This window comes from Lagopus leucura, unplaced genomic scaffold (assembly GCF_019238085.1).
Source record: "Lagopus leucura isolate 7727_CA_CO unplaced genomic scaffold, USGS_WTPT01 Super-Scaffold_100017, whole genome shotgun sequence".
NCBI classification, from domain to species: domain Eukaryota; kingdom Metazoa; phylum Chordata; class Aves; order Galliformes; family Phasianidae; genus Lagopus; species Lagopus leucura.
The window spans coordinates 3,849,820-3,868,671 of record NW_024962271.1 but is presented as its reverse complement, the minus strand read 5'-3'; the positions used below and the strand labels follow the sequence as shown (position 1 = coordinate 3,868,671).

General features: G+C 37.1%; 1 protein-coding gene across 1 annotated transcript in view; it reads right to left on the bottom strand.

The window, feature by feature from the left end:
* Positions 1-3,963: 3,963 nt before the first annotated feature.
* The window catches only part of ADAMTS18 (ADAM metallopeptidase with thrombospondin type 1 motif 18), a 66,994-nt gene continuing 52,105 nt past the window's right edge, over positions 3,964-18,852 (bottom strand). Inside the window, exons 17-23 of the mRNA XM_042877055.1 lie at positions 17,244-17,382; positions 16,066-16,192; positions 11,615-11,819; positions 9,331-9,522; positions 8,751-8,963; positions 7,692-7,839; positions 3,964-4,647 (exon numbers count right to left, since the gene is read on the bottom strand). Coding sequence (XP_042732989.1) covers positions 4,532-4,647; positions 7,692-7,839; positions 8,751-8,963; positions 9,331-9,522; positions 11,615-11,819; positions 16,066-16,192; positions 17,244-17,382 — 1,140 coding nt within the window. The 3' untranslated portion in view covers positions 3,964-4,531. The remainder of the gene's footprint in view (positions 4,648-7,691; positions 7,840-8,750; positions 8,964-9,330; positions 9,523-11,614; positions 11,820-16,065; positions 16,193-17,243; positions 17,383-18,852) is intronic.

The following is an 18,852-nucleotide window of genomic DNA, read 5'->3' as shown; positions in this document are numbered from 1 at the left end:
GGCTCTTAGATTTTTTTTTTTTTTTTTTCCAGAGAGCACAAGGAAAATTGCTTAGATATGTCATTCAATTTTGAGGTCAGAAACTCAGGTTTCACCATTAGTTCTATTCACCTGGGACATTCAGACAGTTGAAAATGAGTCAGCAGCTACTTCCTTTAACCCTACGCAATGTGCTGACTGTTAGATCACTGGCCAAAAAACCCACTTCCTACTTACCTCTGTCCAGGGCAGAGACAATGACTTGCCATGGGCAATGCTGCAGGTAGCAACCAGTATTTGTGCCGTCCGCAGTACAAGCCAGTCAATACAGCCCCATTATCGCTGCATGTTCTCATGGGAAGCAAGTGCTACTTGTAAGTTGCAAGATAAAGAACTCCAGAAATATATACATCAAAGGGCACATTTCAGCCAAACCAAGTCCTGAATTCATTTAGAAGAGAAGAATAGCTGTGCTAATGGTGCATGATGTGCAGGAAGTAGACAGGAAGGTCAGTTTGATTTGGCTTATGTTTATATAAGGAAAAATTTAGGGTATTTTCTTTAGCAGCTGTATCTTCTTGTTTCAGAACTCTTTCTGATGGCAAGATGACTTACGTCCTTGCCAAAAACTCATATCTCTGCAGTCCTTGATAACTGCCAGGCTAACAAGTTGAATGATTCATAAATATTGCTTTCCTCTCATGATAGTCACTTTCTTGGTCAGGACTGCTATTATTATTAACAGTTTCCTACTAGCTCTGCTTTCCTCTCAGACTTAGCAATGCTCAGTATTTGCTTTCAAAGTGCAATCAAGATAGTTCATCAACATTTTGCTTTCAGATCTCATCTGCAATGTCCAGGCAGACAGTGACCCATGAGTAATATTTCTGATCACAATGAGCTTACTGTTAGCACATTCTTTCCCCATTGTTTCCTGTTGTATTCTGGGGCAGCAAGCCTTTCATGACGTACTTAGAACGTTGTACACAATGGGGCTTCAGTGACTCAGAAGGGTTGGGCTTCCATTACAATAGAAATAATAATGGTAATTTATTTTATTGATGCATTTGAATAGAATTTGCTGAAAAGTAAAGGAAATAGGGTTTGTGGATTGTGTTACTATAAAACCACGAGCAGCAAAATATTCAGCTCTTTCCAACATTTCATGTCTTCTGGGCATCCAAGGTAGTTGAGTTTGATTTACACAATCAAGCCATTCATTAAATATCTGTTTGAATTTTAGGCAGATGCATCCTTTACCTGAGTGATGAAATCTGAGTACAGGAAAGAGAGCTATTCCTTTGTGAAAAGACCCCATTCTGCTTCATAAAGTGAGCCTTGCAGCAATATACTTCTAAAAAACTGCCAAGCTTTGTATACCAAATACCGTTGTGAGGGCTTAGCAATAAAGCAGTTGTGGACTTGGGGTTGATCCAACCACACAATAGCACATCTTTAAGCAATATTTCCTCTTTCAACATCCATCTACAGCTCTGTAATTCACTGACAAGCGTCAATTCATTTTAATTCCAAAATTCTAGACTAGAACACGAAGCAGTTAGAGTCTGAATTCTTCTATGTGCTTAATAATTATTTAAATCACTAGTCCAAGTCACGTTCAAAAGAGCACTTGCTGGGGATCTGTCAGGAGCAGACTGAGCTATCATTTGTTAGCACCTACTAGATTACACTGTGAATCAGAAGTAAGGTTGGTATTTTCTAACAACAACACTCCATATAGCTCGCTGTTATAAAAGGCCTGAGTGCTAATGAGTGAATGGACAAGTGGCAAGTAAATGTTAGAGAGTATATGTAAAATATTTCAGTGAGTAGATGTTGTCCCTGTTAGTCCATACTGGGTAATGACTTGGAAACTTGTTAGTTCCACAGGCAGGTAGGAGAGATGCTGGTTCTGTGACATACGTGCTCGATGTACGTGTTTCTGCTGTCTTTAGCAGGTGAAGGGTGAATGGATGGATCTGTTCTGTGTTGCATATAGGGATGCATCTGTATTTTTGTGCATTTTAGCTTGTGTTATTATGGATAAAAAACTAAGAAGTTATGTCCATTTTACCTTCTTGTGCCAGAAAGGGGCAGAGCCCAGAACAACTGTTTCAAGGTAGCCATTCAAATGAGAACTACCATCTACTCTCGAAAGGCAGCTACAATATACTCACTTTGTTGAATAGTCAGTCATACATTCCACACTTACCAGTATAAAGGAAACTTCAAAAGTAGACAAGTTTCACATGACCTTGGAACATACGCCTGACTTTGAGTCCCTGAAAGGAATGACCTCCCCACCATTCATCATAGTGGCTTGTTAACACTCAAATGCACTGTTTCGAGAGCTCCTTACCAATATTAACCCATACAAAACCTGAATGGCAAGGGCAGGGTTAGGCAGAGAATTCATACGTAACTAAATTTCCACTACCCCAAGGAGCCCACTCTTCTGGGGGCTGCTTTAGTTGCTGTGCCTCCTCAGAACTGGAGTGAGTTCAGAGTCACCAGCATTAGGCAATTATGTGGTAGAAGAATAGAAGAAAATGTTTTAACGGTATTAAGGCATGATCAGCATAAACACAAACAAATGCATACACCACTTATATTACTTGATATTTATTTATAACCTCCATATTTTATTCATGAATTTTACAATTCCAAATATAATGAAACAGTTAAAGTACTTTATTACAAAGCTTATAAAATAATTAAATAATACACTTATATTTTTTGCTTTTTTTTTTTGTTTTTTTTTTTTATATCATAAGTCATATTTTGTGACACTGCCATTTTCTTTTCTCAGTTTTCACTTAAGGAAGTGAGCAAAGAAATATAAAGGAAAAGCTATGCATTAATAAATTAATTCTTTACATCAAATAACAAAAAGGACACAATTATAAAAACAAAACAGAAAAAAACCTTGTTGTTTTCCTAGAAAAGAATTCATAATTATACAATGTCGAATATCAAGACAGAGCAGTGTAGATTGAGATATGTTTCCAATCATCATTTCTTACAGTATCATAGAATACATGTTTTTAATTTAAATTGTTGCAAAAGGAACTGATAATTTTAAGTGACCACTGTCTGGCATTAGTGCTGAGCTGGCTAATCTTATGCTGAATTGATACTTTAAAAAAAACAGTAAAATGCAGCTACATTCATCAAAAGAAGTTGTGGGATTGGGTGGAATTAGATAAATATGTCCCTTATAGCCACTCCCCAGAAAATTACAGTAGAACACAGCTCTGTCTCAGAACGGGTTTGGCAAATATGTTGGGTTGAATTTTTTTCAAGAGAAGCTGTACCATTTGATGTACAGTGTCACATAACATCTTGGTATGGAATGATGACAAATATTGTTTACATTTGTTTTGTTTGCCGGTGGATTCTGAATTAAATGTAAGTATTAAGAGAGTGTATAAAAATAGAAATGATTTTTATTTGGTCAGAGAAAATAGTCTGCTTAGTATTTGCAATTTTTTCTTGTCACCTGTATGAAAATATAACTATTTAGAGAAGTTTGGCATGAATTAATGGACTATAATATTTCTGTTTTTTCATTTGGGCAACTGATGAAACAAAATTTGCAGAGATTTGAGATTAAAAGGAAGACATTCTTCAGTATCTTGGCATTTAAACAACCTAGCTTCTGAAAAAAATCTACTTTAATATATCAAGCTTAAATTTTAAATTTACATATCTTATGAGCTTAGAAAGTTGAAAACATAACATTGAGCTCAATAAATCTGAGTTCCTTGAGTTAGTTGAAATATGAAATTCTATTTTACTTGTAACACAGCAATGTTAAAAGTCCAAATATTCTAACACTGAATATTTCTAGGAATACATTTCAAGTTACTAGTTAACCACCTCTGAGTTTCTAGACAAAGCAGAAAATGAATTCTTCAGAACAAAAACATAAGCATGATGCAAAACTTGCTTTTCCAGCAGCAAGTACAATAGAGAAGCACCATATATCTTTGTAGTGCACTATTTACTTCTCGTGGTCACACGTGTGACACTGGGTTCTCCAAACAGTCATTTGAAAGTCTTTCTGTGAAAATGGCAGTAAACAGCTTCCTTGCCCTGGGACGATATTATCATAAAAGATAAAAAAAGGAGACACTTCTGATTCTGTGATCTGTCATGCTGCCATGCTGTAACCTTATTCCTTGAGATCCCAATCTCGTTTGCTTTGCATTCTGCTAAATTAGCCACAAAAGGCATCCTTGCCTGATTTTCTTCCTCATAACGTGACAGTGCAAAGTGACACTTGTAAGGAAAGAACTGCCCCTTGAGTCTGAGTGTTCAAGTGATCCATAGTACCCTGTACTTTAGTGAGGTCAGCAAATAAAAAAAAAAAAAAACATTCATTTTTCAACATATATCCAACAATTACTGTACCTCAGACATTCCCTTAAAAAAAATGTCTCTTCCATCAGTGGTTTACATGGCACCATGTCTTGGCTCAAAGCAAAGTTAATTTCAACATAAATTGAAGAAGAAAATTTTGCCAGTGAAGGGTTCGGATAACATGCTGCTATCAGTTCTTCTTTGTGCATGATTTACAACATTGCTTGCCATAGAATTTGTGGTTACAGACACCGTGCTGGGGTACCAGATGACACCAGCTGAAGAAATCCACGCAAGAAGGATCATCTGAGAGAGAGAAATCCAAGCAACGTTTTAGCATTTCTACAAATCAGACAGTAGTTCCACCAGCACCTTGCGAAGTTAATTTTCTGCATTTAGCTTTTCAGGGAATGTAAGGAATCGCACTTCTAACTTAAACACTTCAGTTAGGTGCCACGGATCAGGCTTTCAGGACTTTGACTATGCCATAGTGGTGAAAACTTAACTAGTGGGAACAGAGACAAGATGACAATGGTTCTGAAAAGCCCAGCTTCTAATTACAAAAATAAGTTAGAAAAAATGTATCATTATGATTTCATTTCACCAACTTATGTGCAGCTCATTTATGCACATGGCCCAGTAGCTTTAAAAGCATTTCATAGTTACTCCTTACTAGAGTGGATTCTTTAGTTTTCTTTAGAAGAGCAGAGTGGTGATTCATATGGATGCTTTGTAAACAAATCGACAATGTCTGTGAGAGCAGCAACACATTTCAGTGAGATTGAGCAAAATTTGTAGCTAAACTGAAATCTCCTATGAACAGAGAACAGAATTTGTTTACATGATCTATAAAGGGACTTCAAAAGGAGGCACTGAAGAAAATCTAGCCAATGTTGTCTGCACTCTCAGATCAATCATGTGGTTTTGGGAATTATCTTGATCTCTGTGTATGAATTTCTTTTGATTAGTTCACTACTTCACTTTTTTAACTTTCTTTTTTATGATGGTAATAGTGATACTTTTGTACCTTTATCATCCTCAGATTTATTTGAATGAATAGAAAAATGAAAAATACTGCTCAGCTTTTAAAAACATAATCCCATCTGTAAATGCTAATCCTAAGTAAAGAAAAGACTGTCCTTGAATAAGGTGTTTTATAGGAACTAGGAAGCTCAGTGTCATACTGCATATGCCTTAATTGAGTGTCAGGAGGGATGGATCTGGTAGTTTAGCACCAGCTTTCACTTTGCTTCAACTACTGCCCACCACACAGAACTTGGCACTGGGGAACAGACAGTGCCACTTTCCAAAGCAGTCAACAGATGAAAAGCTGCACAGCTCCAGGTAAGGAAAGCTGTTCTGAGTTGGGACGATCACCCAGCATGCAAGGGTAGATTTTCAAAAATTACAGATGACTGTTTTTGTTGTGGTTTGTTGTTGTTGTTGTTCTAACTTTATATGCAGTGAGGAGCTAATGTTAATAAATCTTTATCCCCTTTTGAAGACCAGAGCACAATGCTAACATTACAGAGGTGTGGCCAAAAACTTTATTCTTGGGACCTAATCCAAAGACTATTGGAATAAACACAAAGACTCCCACTAACTTCAGTGGATGCAGACCAGGCTGTCAGCTCCTTATTTCTATTTACTCAAGTATTTACATGTTGTTTTAATTTTGATTCATTTCAAGCAGTTGGATTTGTTAGGAGTTATGGTGACCGTAACTGCATCTAACAGATGGAAGTGACCCAGCTTGTCTAGGAAAGTGTGTAAACTCTCCCTGAAACATTAATTTCTTGACTGTGATCACTGAGCTGGAGCTGCATGGCTGATAATGGAGACTGATTTGCTTCGATGTGATTCCAGCACAGCTGGTTCCTTCTCTTTTTGCTGGTTTAGACAGAAAGTTAGAGAGCAGTGAGGAGATAATTGATCTCTAGAGCCTGACGACCCAGTTATAATAAAGGTGAAAGAGTTCTTGCAGATGTGAGGCAAGAAAGAAACAGGCCAAAGCCAAAATTAGTAACAGACATTACTTCAGACATGAAATATAGCAGAGGGAGACTGGGGTGAAAGAAGAGTGCTTGCTGTATCATGACAGAATAGAATGTAATACAGAAATTCTGAAGTACAGCAGAACTTCTTAGGAATGTTAATTAGCATTTGAATTGCTAAGAATATTTAATTAGAAAAATGGGAAAACTGCTCATGTATCTGCTTTAGGTATATTTTATCAGTATATCTTAGTTTGGATTCAGGTCTGATACTCTGCGTGTCTTGAGTTACTACAGTGGGTCTAACTCTTCAGACACCACTTCAGGGTGTTCTGCACTGAATATCAGGAATCAGTATAGATGAGGGGTTGTTGTCTAATGTCAAATTACAAGGTGCAGGGCCAGAGGTTGACCGTTGCTTCCAACTCTACTTCATTTCTCTTGCAATCCAGACGTTTTACAGATGTTACTTTCAGCATCTTGTTTTAAAATGGTAACAAGACACTTAATGTACAGTATATGAAATATATGAAAATTATTATATATTGAAAATTAACATTTGAAGTGCTTTAACATGTCTAGGTAACTGTTATTACACTGGACAAACCTGGACCTCCATTAATTTTTTTTTCCATCACTTAAGGCGTCACAAGCAATAGCCAGCTTTTGAGCAAATACTCTGGATGGGATAAATGCATCTCTCTCTTTCTTTGATGATTCTGAGAGAATTCTCATTCCATCACTGACACAAAGATTCTTGCTACTCCAGAACTCAAAACACATTGAAGATAGAAAGAGGGATATAGCAGGCATACAAGTTAGAAGAAAGCTGAATTTCATTTTCCCTGACCTATTGGGCCGTACTGATCAGGAGAAGAAGCAAAACTACAGTCTAGCAAAAGCATTTTTGAACACCCTGGAGGTTGTTGCAATCTGAAGCGTGGGTGGAATTTAAAACACTAAAAATAAATTGCAAATTCTTACTGTTTAATTCTAAAGCCACTATTTTTAATCATAAAAGAGTTCCAGCATAGGACATTCACAAAAGCATAAATTGAAGCTGCAGCTCAGAACCACACTGTGCTAACTTTTATTTATATATATATATATATAAAACATATCTCTATTCTTAAAATCTCAGTTATACTCAAGTCTGCTTTAAGGGAGTTAACTCTGGGAAGAGAGATACTATAGTGTTGAAAGTAACTGGAAAGCTGAAAATACGGGAAAATTTGTGGAGGAGGGTGTCAAATTTAAATTTTAAGTGGGTGTAACGAAAAGGTAATTTTTGCTGGACATAGAGTATATCTATGTACATCAGTATAAGCTGCTGCAGAACGTAGAGATGAGTTTTACCTCTTTTTGAAGGGGCTGGGCAAAAGTTAGTATTGCAGGCTCTCAGGATTGCTGGTTTCTGATGGGGCAGGCACCCAGAGGCTGGTCTCCCTTGGCGTAGGCACTGCACGCTCCGGGTTTGCACTCCCCCACCACATGTTACTGTACACTGTAGACAACAACAACAAAATTAATTATAGAGAATCTATCGGAGCCCATGAAAGCCAAAGGAAAACATTCTGAAGTGCTTTAGATGAGACTTTCAGAGAGAGGTCAGGATCAGATGTGTTGATGCTTGGCGATTCCTATCAGGACCAGATTTTCAAAGGTGTGTGCATCTGTTCTGCATTCTTGAGTCCTTTCGAAAGTATGGTTATTTAAGGACTCAACTGAAAATTTGGTTCCTTACTTAGGCATGTAGACAAACTGAATATTACAGAAAACCCATTCCTGATTGGCTGCACTGACTTCTTTTGAACTCTAAGCCTCTGGGCCCAATCCTGCTGTCGGAGCAAAGATAAAGCTCCCCCTGGAAACATAATTATGGCAGTGTCTGGGGAAAAACACTATGCATTTGCAGGAAGATCTATGAAGTATTTTAGAGTGAATAAGCCTTTTACTTGTATGTGTTTCGTGAAAAGTTGTCTTTAAGATAAATATGATCATTTTCATCTGATTACAATTGTCAGGCATACATTGCTTCATATAAATGTTATTAAATGAGTGTGTGGCTCATTGATATGTGACTCATAAAGTAGATAAGTTCCAGAAATACAGAAGCTTATTTGCAAGAATGTAGAAACAAATACAGACTGATCCTCAAATTAATCATAGTATTTAGGGAATTCCAGGAAATCTGTGCAGATCCTGAAATACATTGTGCATATTGCTATGTAATAGTTCAATCACAGTGCAGTTAGAACACTGAAAAGGAAGTGTTGGGAAACAATAGTGGAATCAAGTGGCTCTGAAGCACAAATAACATTTTAGGGCAACCTTCTTGAATCTTATGACAAAGAAGTTAACTGAACCAAAATACATAGATGGGAAAGGAGGGACGAGAAAGCTTCCCATTCCTACCTTCTGCCAGGGTGAGGAATACCAGCCAGACACCATGTTATACAAAGTTTGGGATGGACAAGGTCCATTGTTACAAGCTTCTTCCAGGTCTATGTTTGGTTTCTTGATGTTTCTACATCTTCTCTGAGGAAAGGTAATTAATTTCCCATGGATGCTTTTCTCACCACATTTTAGTTCTCGCTTGCGTACACCTGGGCCACAGGAGGCTGAGCACTGCAAAAGCAAAGCACACCTTTTAAATCTATAGAAACACATTCAGAGGAGACTGGGCTACACTCAAGATAACCTAAATTACATGAAACTACAAAAGCACTATAAAACCCCAAAGACCCCAAAGTCCACATGTGTAAACAGAAATATGAAGCTAAGTCACCGGAAGTCCAAAAAAGCAAAGACATCAGAGTACATCTAACTACATCTGAATGTAAAGAACTGTGTTTTTATAGCGGCTTGCCCACAGCACCTGATTTTCAAATGTCAGCTTAGCTTTTCTTTTTTTCCTATGCTGTTTGTGTATGTGTCCCCAAGTCAACATTGTCAAAATGCCAAAAGGAAGACAGTGAGCCCTACTTTACTTTACCTCACTCCAGGAAGCAATCACCCACTGGAGCCGGTCATTTTTGGGGCAGCGTCCTAGCACACAGGTCTGCTGGGATTCAGGTTTATGGTCTTGGCTGCACATACTTTCAGGCAAGATTTTAAGCTTGGGAGAAGTAGTACTTGTGCAGTAGACATCCCGCTTCTTAACACCTCTCCCACAAGTCTTGGAGCACTGTGATGGAAAGAAATGTTAATTTGAGCTAGAAGAAATGGACATTGACATTATTTGTATTTTACAGCAGAGCACAGGAACCATTGTTAATGTGCTCTGTAGCTGCTATTATAATGCAAGTAAGCTTGAAATTCCATAACAGTAATATCTACGTGTCAGTCTTACAGTGTTTTTCTGAGTGCTCTCTTTTTGTAAATTATGAACTCTTAACAGCCCCCATGTAGGACAAGTAACATCTTTTTTTCCGTTGATGAGGAAAGTTGGATTTGTGAGCAAAATTGTTTTTTCTCTAGACAGCACAATTGAAAGCTACTTCTAACCTCCCATCTGAAAATCTCCCACAGCAAGATGTTCTCAGCTATTTGTTATCTTGTCCTCATGTTGGCCCAGAGGGACAAGAAAGAGACAGAGAAAACTACCTAGGGAATCTATACATAACTTCTTCACAAGAATCTCACAAAAAGACAGAATCTGACATAGAAAATGGTTAAGATGCTTGACCGAAGTTAATTGCCAAGATTACAACGAAGCTTAGGACAAGTCACTAGTGAATAAATATGTATTGCTTGAACTGTGGTTCAGTTGAAAAGACATTCCATAGCTTTCATTGCCTCAGCAGCCAACAAAATGCACTAATGAGCCATTTCTGATGAAATGAGGAAATAGCCCTGAAATAATTATGTGGACTCTCTATCTTGTTGCATTCTCTTCTAAGTGTTCTTACAATAATTAACAGGCACATTCCAACGCAGAATACCACATTATCAGTGTACAAATTAAATCATAAATGTTTTCTAAAGATTTCATGAAAGCAGAGTGCACTGACATAGAACAGAAATACCTGTTTGCTGAAAATCTCTAGTTGTAATCTTATCCCCAAACAGATGGAAAAGCCTTTCATTTAAAATGATTCTCTGATTTGTGAAGAGAGACTGGGTAGTTTGCATTTTTTTCTTTTAACTCTTTTGAGCCTGTGATATAGCAGCTTTCAGCTGACTTAAAATCTTTGCTAACTTGTTGAATAAGTCTGATAAGGACTTGTGAACTTAATTTTTATAGGTTAATTTAAAAAACCCAACTTGAATCATACAGCTCCTAAAGAAGGGGATAATTGATTATTTTAAAATTTTTGGTAAAGTTTGAAAATGTGAATGTGTCTGAAGATTTTGTTCTTCCCTTTTAAATATCTAATTGTCATATCTGTTTTTCACAGTCTTTTGCCATAGTAGCGTTGCTACTAAGCTAAGCTTAGTTGCACCTAAGGAATAAAAGTACCAAGAAGAGTAATAGAATTTTCAGTAAATTTAAATCCACCTTGGGTTTCACTAAATGAATATGAAAAAATCAAAATAATTCTTTCTTATATAGGTTTACTGTCATCTGTCTCTTACATCTACAGATTTCCCAATACTTGATTTATCTTCACGTTCACAGCTCGTGCCAGCAGCAACAATAGTCACAGACAGAGCAGAAATGACTTTTGTGTAAGCATGTGTGTGCTTTTTAACTCAGACTGGTTTAATGTCAAGCTTTTCACAGGTTTGTGAAGCAGGGTGTGTACACACAGGAATCTGCCTAGGGGCCTTATGTTCCTCAGGGAGATTAACTGCTGCAGTGTTCTACTTAGAGTTACTCTAAGAAAGGCAAAAGTAGAGAAACAATTATTGTATGTGTAAATCACAGCTTTATCAATTCACAATTAAAAAATGTGTGTGCATTAATAAGTCCAAATATTTCTTCATTCCTTGGCTGCCAGTCATCTCTAAGAAAAGCTAATACTGCTGTAGGAACTTACCTCAGACAGGAGTTAATGGCTTTGAAGAATTCACTGAGCATTAAGTTACAAAACCAGAAAAAAATCTTCCATCTGCTTGTATGCAGCAGAAAGGACACCACATGTCCCCTTCTGGAAGCCCTCCTTTCTGACCACTTACAAAGGCTCATTAAAATATAGCTTACAAGTTATCATTTCAAATAGAACTATTTGTACAATATTGGTTTTCACAGTTTGCACTGTTTCTTTCTGCATAGAATTTTTGGCATAATTTTCATTATGTCAGCAATAGGAAACACAAGTTTTTCTGCAGATTACCTGAGACCATTGTCCAGGGCTCCATTCAGGTGGGCATTCTTGACTATTGCATATCTGCACTTGTGTAGGGGTGCTAACAGGACACAGGGAATGGGCAACTACCTCCTCCCTTTGGAAAGCCTTTTTCTGGACACACTGGATGAGACGACTTTGTTGCCCTCCTCCACAAGATTTGCTGCATGCACTCCATTCACCTGCTGACCAGCTTAATGGAGAAAATGTGTATTAGAAACACAGATGCCAATTAATTTTATAAAATCAACACACGTGAGTCACCTATGAAATGTGAATTATTCAGGGATTCTGCTTAATCTACTCTACTGATGTACTGATTTCAATCGAAAAACTTTAGTTACTTAATCTTTCTTCAAAGAAGAGAACATTTTGAGTGGGATGAAATATAAGAATACAGCTAGAAAAACTAGTATTAATTATTTACAACTCACACGTCTACCAGAATTATCTTGCCTATTAATCTAACCTGGAATCTGGAATTCCATTTGGACAGAGAGAGGCACTGCCATTGAGGCTGGTGCAGTATCTAGAAAATCTAACAAATCACCATTCCTTTTTAACCACGTCAGTATTTTAATTGAAAAAAAGCCCTCCCTGAAAATGGAAAAGAAAAATATTCCCCAAATACATGAGTGAATGATCACTTTTGTCACTTCAGCTGCTGAAGAGACCTCCAAATAGACTAACAGAGAAGAGAACAAAACAGAAGTGTGATGGATAGGCAGTAGATGAGATTAGCTCACTGGACAGTCCTGACCTTTGCTGTTACATTGCTCTCCTTGTTACCTCTCCTTCAAAAAAAACACAAACTGGAAGAAAGTTCATTCAAGCAGATACGAGGAGAAAGCTGGCATTGCAGGGAAAATGGAACCAACATGAACCTCCCAGTGCATTTGTCACAGCTCAACAAATGTTGACATGGTAGTATTCAGTGATATTAATGTCAAACCTTAGCTTGCCTCTATTTACAAAAAAGAATAGGCTTGCTAAAATCAGCAGTCCTGTCAATAGCGTTTGGAGGATTTAAATCTCCTCAGACTAACAAATTTGGCAGACAGAAGATGTGGGATCTAAATAAAACAGTAAGAATTTAACCAGCAAAAGCTGTTGGGCAAATCTACACTCCAGTCGCAGGCAAGCTTCAGTTATGAATACTGTCACTAAAATTACACAAAGACTGAAGAATCTGCCAATTGCTTAGGCTGAGTTCACTTTTGAAATGTCAATAGCTGCTTAGTATTGCTATTACTAGCACTGAGTGGGTCCCCAACCCTTGTGTAACTCTTCAGACACACATCCAAGCGTCTGTCCTCAAAGGTTTCCAATGTAAGATCATAAGGAACAACTAGATGGGAAAATAAGTGAAGAAAACAGAGGAAATTATGAATGATTAAAAGATTACTTGAAATCTCATATTGAAATATGCAGCACTGAACGTAAGTATTTTACAGATTTTTAGTAATTTATGTCATAGAAAAGCTTGGTTGTCTTTTTTTGTCTCAAATCCAGCTGCTTGGCCTTCTATGGTTTCCTACAGCATTCACCCTGTGAGGACTAGAATAGCTGCTTACATACAATTTTAATGACAGGAAAGGTTTTTTTTTTTTTTCTTTTCTTACTGTGTGAAAGATGACCAGCATCCCATTTGCCTTTCTGATCACATCTGCCTGAAATCAAAACTATATTTAATCGTTTAAAAATATATAAACTCCTACTCTGGTAAAATTCCTTTGGGAACAGAAGCGATCCCAACACTCAACCTAGTAACTTCAGTGACTGTCAAAAATACTGAGAAATATAAAAGGGCCTGCTATAAGGACAAAGAAATATTAATATGAAAAGTCAGTAGTTATGTATTTCCAGAACACATCAGGCATTTTCTTTTTGTCTGATTTAGAAGTATGTGGACCTTCGCAATATAAACATCTGGACAGAAGTTAATAGTTTTAATCCATTCTACAACTTTTAATTACTTTCCCTTGATGTTTTTGACAACCATGACTGGCAGAGCAATCAAAAGCAATCATTTTAAAAGTCTGTTTGCACTAACTGCCCAGAAAGCTCCCTTCTTCATAGAGGAGAGGACAATAAACTTTCTTTAATGTCCTCTAGTAAACTGCCGTTTTCCAAAATTATCTGGGCTGTGATCCAAGAGTATCTTTCATTAGCTCAAATAACATAAGTAATTATGAGCAGATTTGCCAGTTCTGAAATCCAACAACAGTGTGTAGTTCTGATGCCTATGTTCTTACTGTTGGGATGGCAGTTTTGTTCTCCCTCAGTCTTTGTTCCTATGCAGTAATTATTCCTCACTGACCTTTACAAGTCTGGTGTCTTCTCTTTCAAGTCACAAAACAGACACACATCTCATCTGTTAGTCACTTGCTTTCCTTGCCTACTATGCCCACCATATTTGTTTCTTCTTTATTCGCTATTGTTTCCTCCATTATATTTACTAATTTTTTTTTTAATGTTGCCTCATGTGGTTTTAAAAATAATTAATTAGTGAGTTGAATTGTTTTTTACCCACATATGTAGTTTTGGGAAGCTCAGGGCTTTTACAGTTCTTATTTCTGTACTTTTTTAGGGATCAAGTTATTAATTGTGTTGTGGTAATCTAAAAATATCAGAGGAATTTTAGCATGACCATGTTGTGCTGCATTTCAAAATGGACATTCAGCATTTTCAGTGATATTTATACCAGTGGATCTTCAAAACATATCATGATATCAGTTCAACAGAAATAGAATTTTCGGTATGGTCCAGAGAGAGAAAATAGAGATGAAAATCATTTTGCTAAAGTTTTATAGCATAACAATGCTACATGAAAATGAAGGTGAGCATAAGCTGATGAAAAAAGACTCCTGGGAGCATCACAGACACTACATTTCTGCCTACATGATGCTAAGTTCATTGGTTAAAAATAAGTCTGGCAGGAGATAAGTCATATGCAAACAGATTGTACAAAGATTACTTAAAATTAGTATTCAGAAATTCATGTGGCTAAAAGCAATCTAAAGAAATTGCTGAAGCAGGAACATGGGGCTCTGATGTGACATGCTGCCATTATTTAAATCTTATCTCTATCCTTTTGTGGTTGTAATGTATAATTTACCATTTGGATTCTGTGCTCTGTGCTGTAATCTTTAAATTTTGCAGGAAATTCCAAACTATTACCGGACTATTTTTTAGAATGTTTAACATATTGCAAATTAGGGATTTTGAAGCAAAAACAACACTACCATAAAGCATATCTGTCTTTTTGCCTTGCCCCATCATCCTTGTCTGCACTGGGGCAGATAGGGAAAACCATTAAATGTGTTATTTTTATAACACATTTGGTGGGCTTCACTGACTGCTTTTACACTTATTGTATTCATCAGCACAAGCACCAGCAGATGACACGAGGACTGATGCGCCTCACTTCTTCTGCCGTCTGCTGCTTGTGCACTGGAACTGTGTTTTCAACAATTTTCCTGTGCAACAGTTATTTTTTTCCACCATATCACTGTAGAAAATCTTCTGTCCTGGAAGTCAAAAGTTTTTTTCTGATCTTTAATATAAAATTAATATAATGTTAAAGTTGAAAAGTCAGGAGTCCAAACGTGAAAAAAGCAGCAGAAGACAGACAGTCAGTGTACTCTTAAATCTCCCCATTTAAATTCTAAGCCACATGATACTGTGTTTAATTATATGAACACACAACATTTTTTTTTTCCAAAGGACTCCTACCACAGCTACTATAAATCAGTGTGACTCCTTTGTTTTTAAAGGAGCTCTGTTGATTTATACCAGCTGGATTCTAAAGGCTTATCTGTATGTCATTGTCTTCCTTTGCATCTCACCTTCCTTATGTCTTAGAAAATAAGGTTGTTAACATAAGAAATGTCTTTATATTTATTTTTGTGGGAGCAGGAGCATTGCTGACAATTTATTTGGCTAAGATAGTCCTCTTACTGGTATCAAAATACTGTATGAAGTATTTTGCCCAAAAGTCACTAATTGCACTTCACAAGATTCTTTTAGCCTAATCTAATATGTGGAATCTGAGTCAGAAGGCCAAGCTTCCACGTGGGGAGTAGCACTTTACTCAGGAAATGGTCTTATTGATTCAAGGTGAGTAAAGGTGGCAGAATGGGCTTCTAAGTAACTTAGATTTACTCAGTGTCACATAGCTAACCCCAGCATGGTGACAGAGCTGCAAGCAATCCTCAGGAGGTCTTGCTTAGCAACATTAGAAATACTGCCTCTATTATTATCATTGGGCAGAAGCCTACACAACTAACGTTTTTAAACAATTACTGTTTTAAATTATAGAATTAAAATGGGTTCATCTAGCGGGCTGTACAATTCTATGTGCCTATCTCAGAGAACTTCCTTGCTGGCTAACTCAGTCATAAGGCACAATGAAAGGCAGAAAAATAAAGAGAACTTACTGTGCTGGGCAAGGATTAGTATTGCATAGTTTTGTTTCAATTAAAGGCTTCATCCGTGGACCACAAAAAGAGGAATTAACTCGTGTACGATGATCTTCCAAACAAATTGCTTTTGCTGTAATGTGTCCTATGGAAGTATTAGAAAAAAAATGTAATAAAATAAATGTTTACTCAAAATTCAAAAGAAAAATAAGTAGGAAAGAATTTTATCTGATCCAGTCCAGGGGCATCCTTGGTACAAATCCATTGACTTGAACTAAATAAAACAGGACTTCATTTGGCAACCAGTTTTTTATGCTAACTTCCTTAAACAGTCTGCTGGCATGCTGTGAAGTCTTAACAACAAACTAACAAAATATTTCTGAATTTCACATTTTTTTTCAAATTCAGGAACATAACATGGCATTTACTTGGGTCATCCAGTCCAATTCTCTGATATTATGGGCAATTGCATCATAGAATCTTATTTACATGACCCACTTAAAATTTAAAGGCCACTCAAATTTTAGTTCTCTTTTTGTTTTTTTTTTCTGCAAAATTTCCTATGTGCCACTTTTCTGCTTTCATTAGATCCTAGAATTACTTCCATTGGTGGAACATCCAGAATTTAAGAAGAATAAATACACATTCTGGTTCTGAGGAAAGCAGAATACCCAGGAATACCCAGAGGAGTATGGTAACAAGAAGTCTTAGGTTATGTAGGATTTCAGAGTTTAAGTTTGATGAACTCAAATATTTGTAATTAAACAGTGAGGGGATCAGTGTGCAACTGTCAGTAAAGTTCTTTATAGTATTTTAGTCCTCAGTTGCTCTCTACAGGTAGATAAAATTTACTCATTATTTGTTATCTTTCTGTATTCCCAGGATACATCAAAGCACATATTTAATTCCCATGTTACTTCAACAGCGAGATATGTGCGCAGATTGACCTGAAGAAAAAAAGACTGCCATGGTAAGTGACATGAATTGAGACCATCATGATTTTTTCTTTCTACCACAGAGGAACTAGGAAAGGTACTTGATCTGTGCTGTAAGTTGTCAGATTACAAAAAGCGACCAGGTGATCAAGGTATGTATTGTTACACATGCTTACAAAATTAAAGGCAGCTGAAATGTTGGAGATGAATGTGTAAAGAAAAATGAAAATGAAGAGCAGCAAATATTAAGAAGTTACCTACCCCCACCACAGGTAGCTGAGCACTCTGACTGCACTGTCACCCAGGAGTGGCTGTGCTTTTTGACAGATGTCTTGTTCTCGTTCATTTTGGAAAATGTGTATTCCCAAGCAATCCCAGGATTTTTGCCTTGTAGCAGGATCTACAGATGGGGAGTTGGAGTTTGGTTTTAAGAAAAACAAACAAACAAACAAAAACAATTGGCGGGGTGTTAAAAAAAAAAAAAAAAAAAGGGATTCTGTGATTTGGAAGGAAGATTAAATAAGCATGATATATATATAATGTATTTATACACACCATGAAATCATTTTCCAGAGGCCTAGTTCTTTGTTATACTAAAACTCATCACAGCAATTCCTAAACTGATTCTTTGGACCAACACCTGCAGGATATACAAGGACAGTGCAGAAAGAGTCTGTGTGTCCTTTTAGTAAGTCACGTGTCCAAAGAGGAGGACATTTTTTTCATACCTCAAGATCACAGTAATGCCGAGCTCTTGCCTGAACTAACAACTGCCATGAAGTTGTTGTATTTAAGTGGCCAAAATAAGAGTAAAGCTTAAAATGTCTTGCAGATATCTTGAAGTGTTAGGCTGTGAATATTTGTCTTCGAAAACTGTTCCCCACTTCCCCACAGCAGATGTAAGAAACAAAGCAAATGCATCCTAAATAACATAAATCAGAACACAGAAGGGGGAGGATGAGAAGATATTAAAAGAAAAAAAATGTGGCAACCAGCTTTACTGCTGTGGAGCAGTATTATCTTGGTGCTTCAAGACAACAAATGGGAAGAGAGCAAATGATCCTTGGCATGTTGGAACAAGAGATGTTAGTATCTATCATTCAGAGAACAACCTCACAGTAATGTCAGGAACTTGCAGCCTCCAGCTGAGTGAGAGCCTCTGTGTAGCTCCTGTACATCATGCAGGCTGCTCTGTACACATTTTAAGTCATTGGGCTACACTCCCTTCTTCTGCATTGGGAAGTAGATACAATTTTTACAGGGAGCTGAAAACTGTAACTTCCTCTCGTAGCCAGCAGCCAAAACTAGAGCCCCTTCCCACCCTTGAAACCACAAGAGGATATGTACACAAAGCAGGAACTGCATCACATTCAGGTTTCTTATATCCTGTATCATCCCAGCTACAGATTAAAAGGGCAAAAATCAAACTCTGGAAAAGTACTGGAGACAAAACATTGTGCAGAACAAAACCATGTAATTTAAAGTCCCTGGCACTCAGTTGAAAAATGTTATGCAATGCATAATGTTCAACCAAGTTTTCATCAGGAATGCAGTGCTATTGCAAGGTTACAATTTTGTCAAAGTACTGAGCATATAAAAAGTTTTCTATCGTATTTTCAAACATTCATTATAAAGCCTTCCTTTAACAACCCAATAACTGAAGTCTGCACATACAGCCAAGTTATCAGACCTACAAATTTGGAAAGACCTCCACTGCTAGTTCTACTTAACTGGATGCATTCCAGCATCTTTTCAGCCAACTGGCATTTGCTCCCAAATTTACAGCTGGCAAAAAAACCTCCTTAAACATTTCCAGTTCCTCAATACTGTTTAATGTCTACCTTTAACACACCAACCACCTGACTTCAGA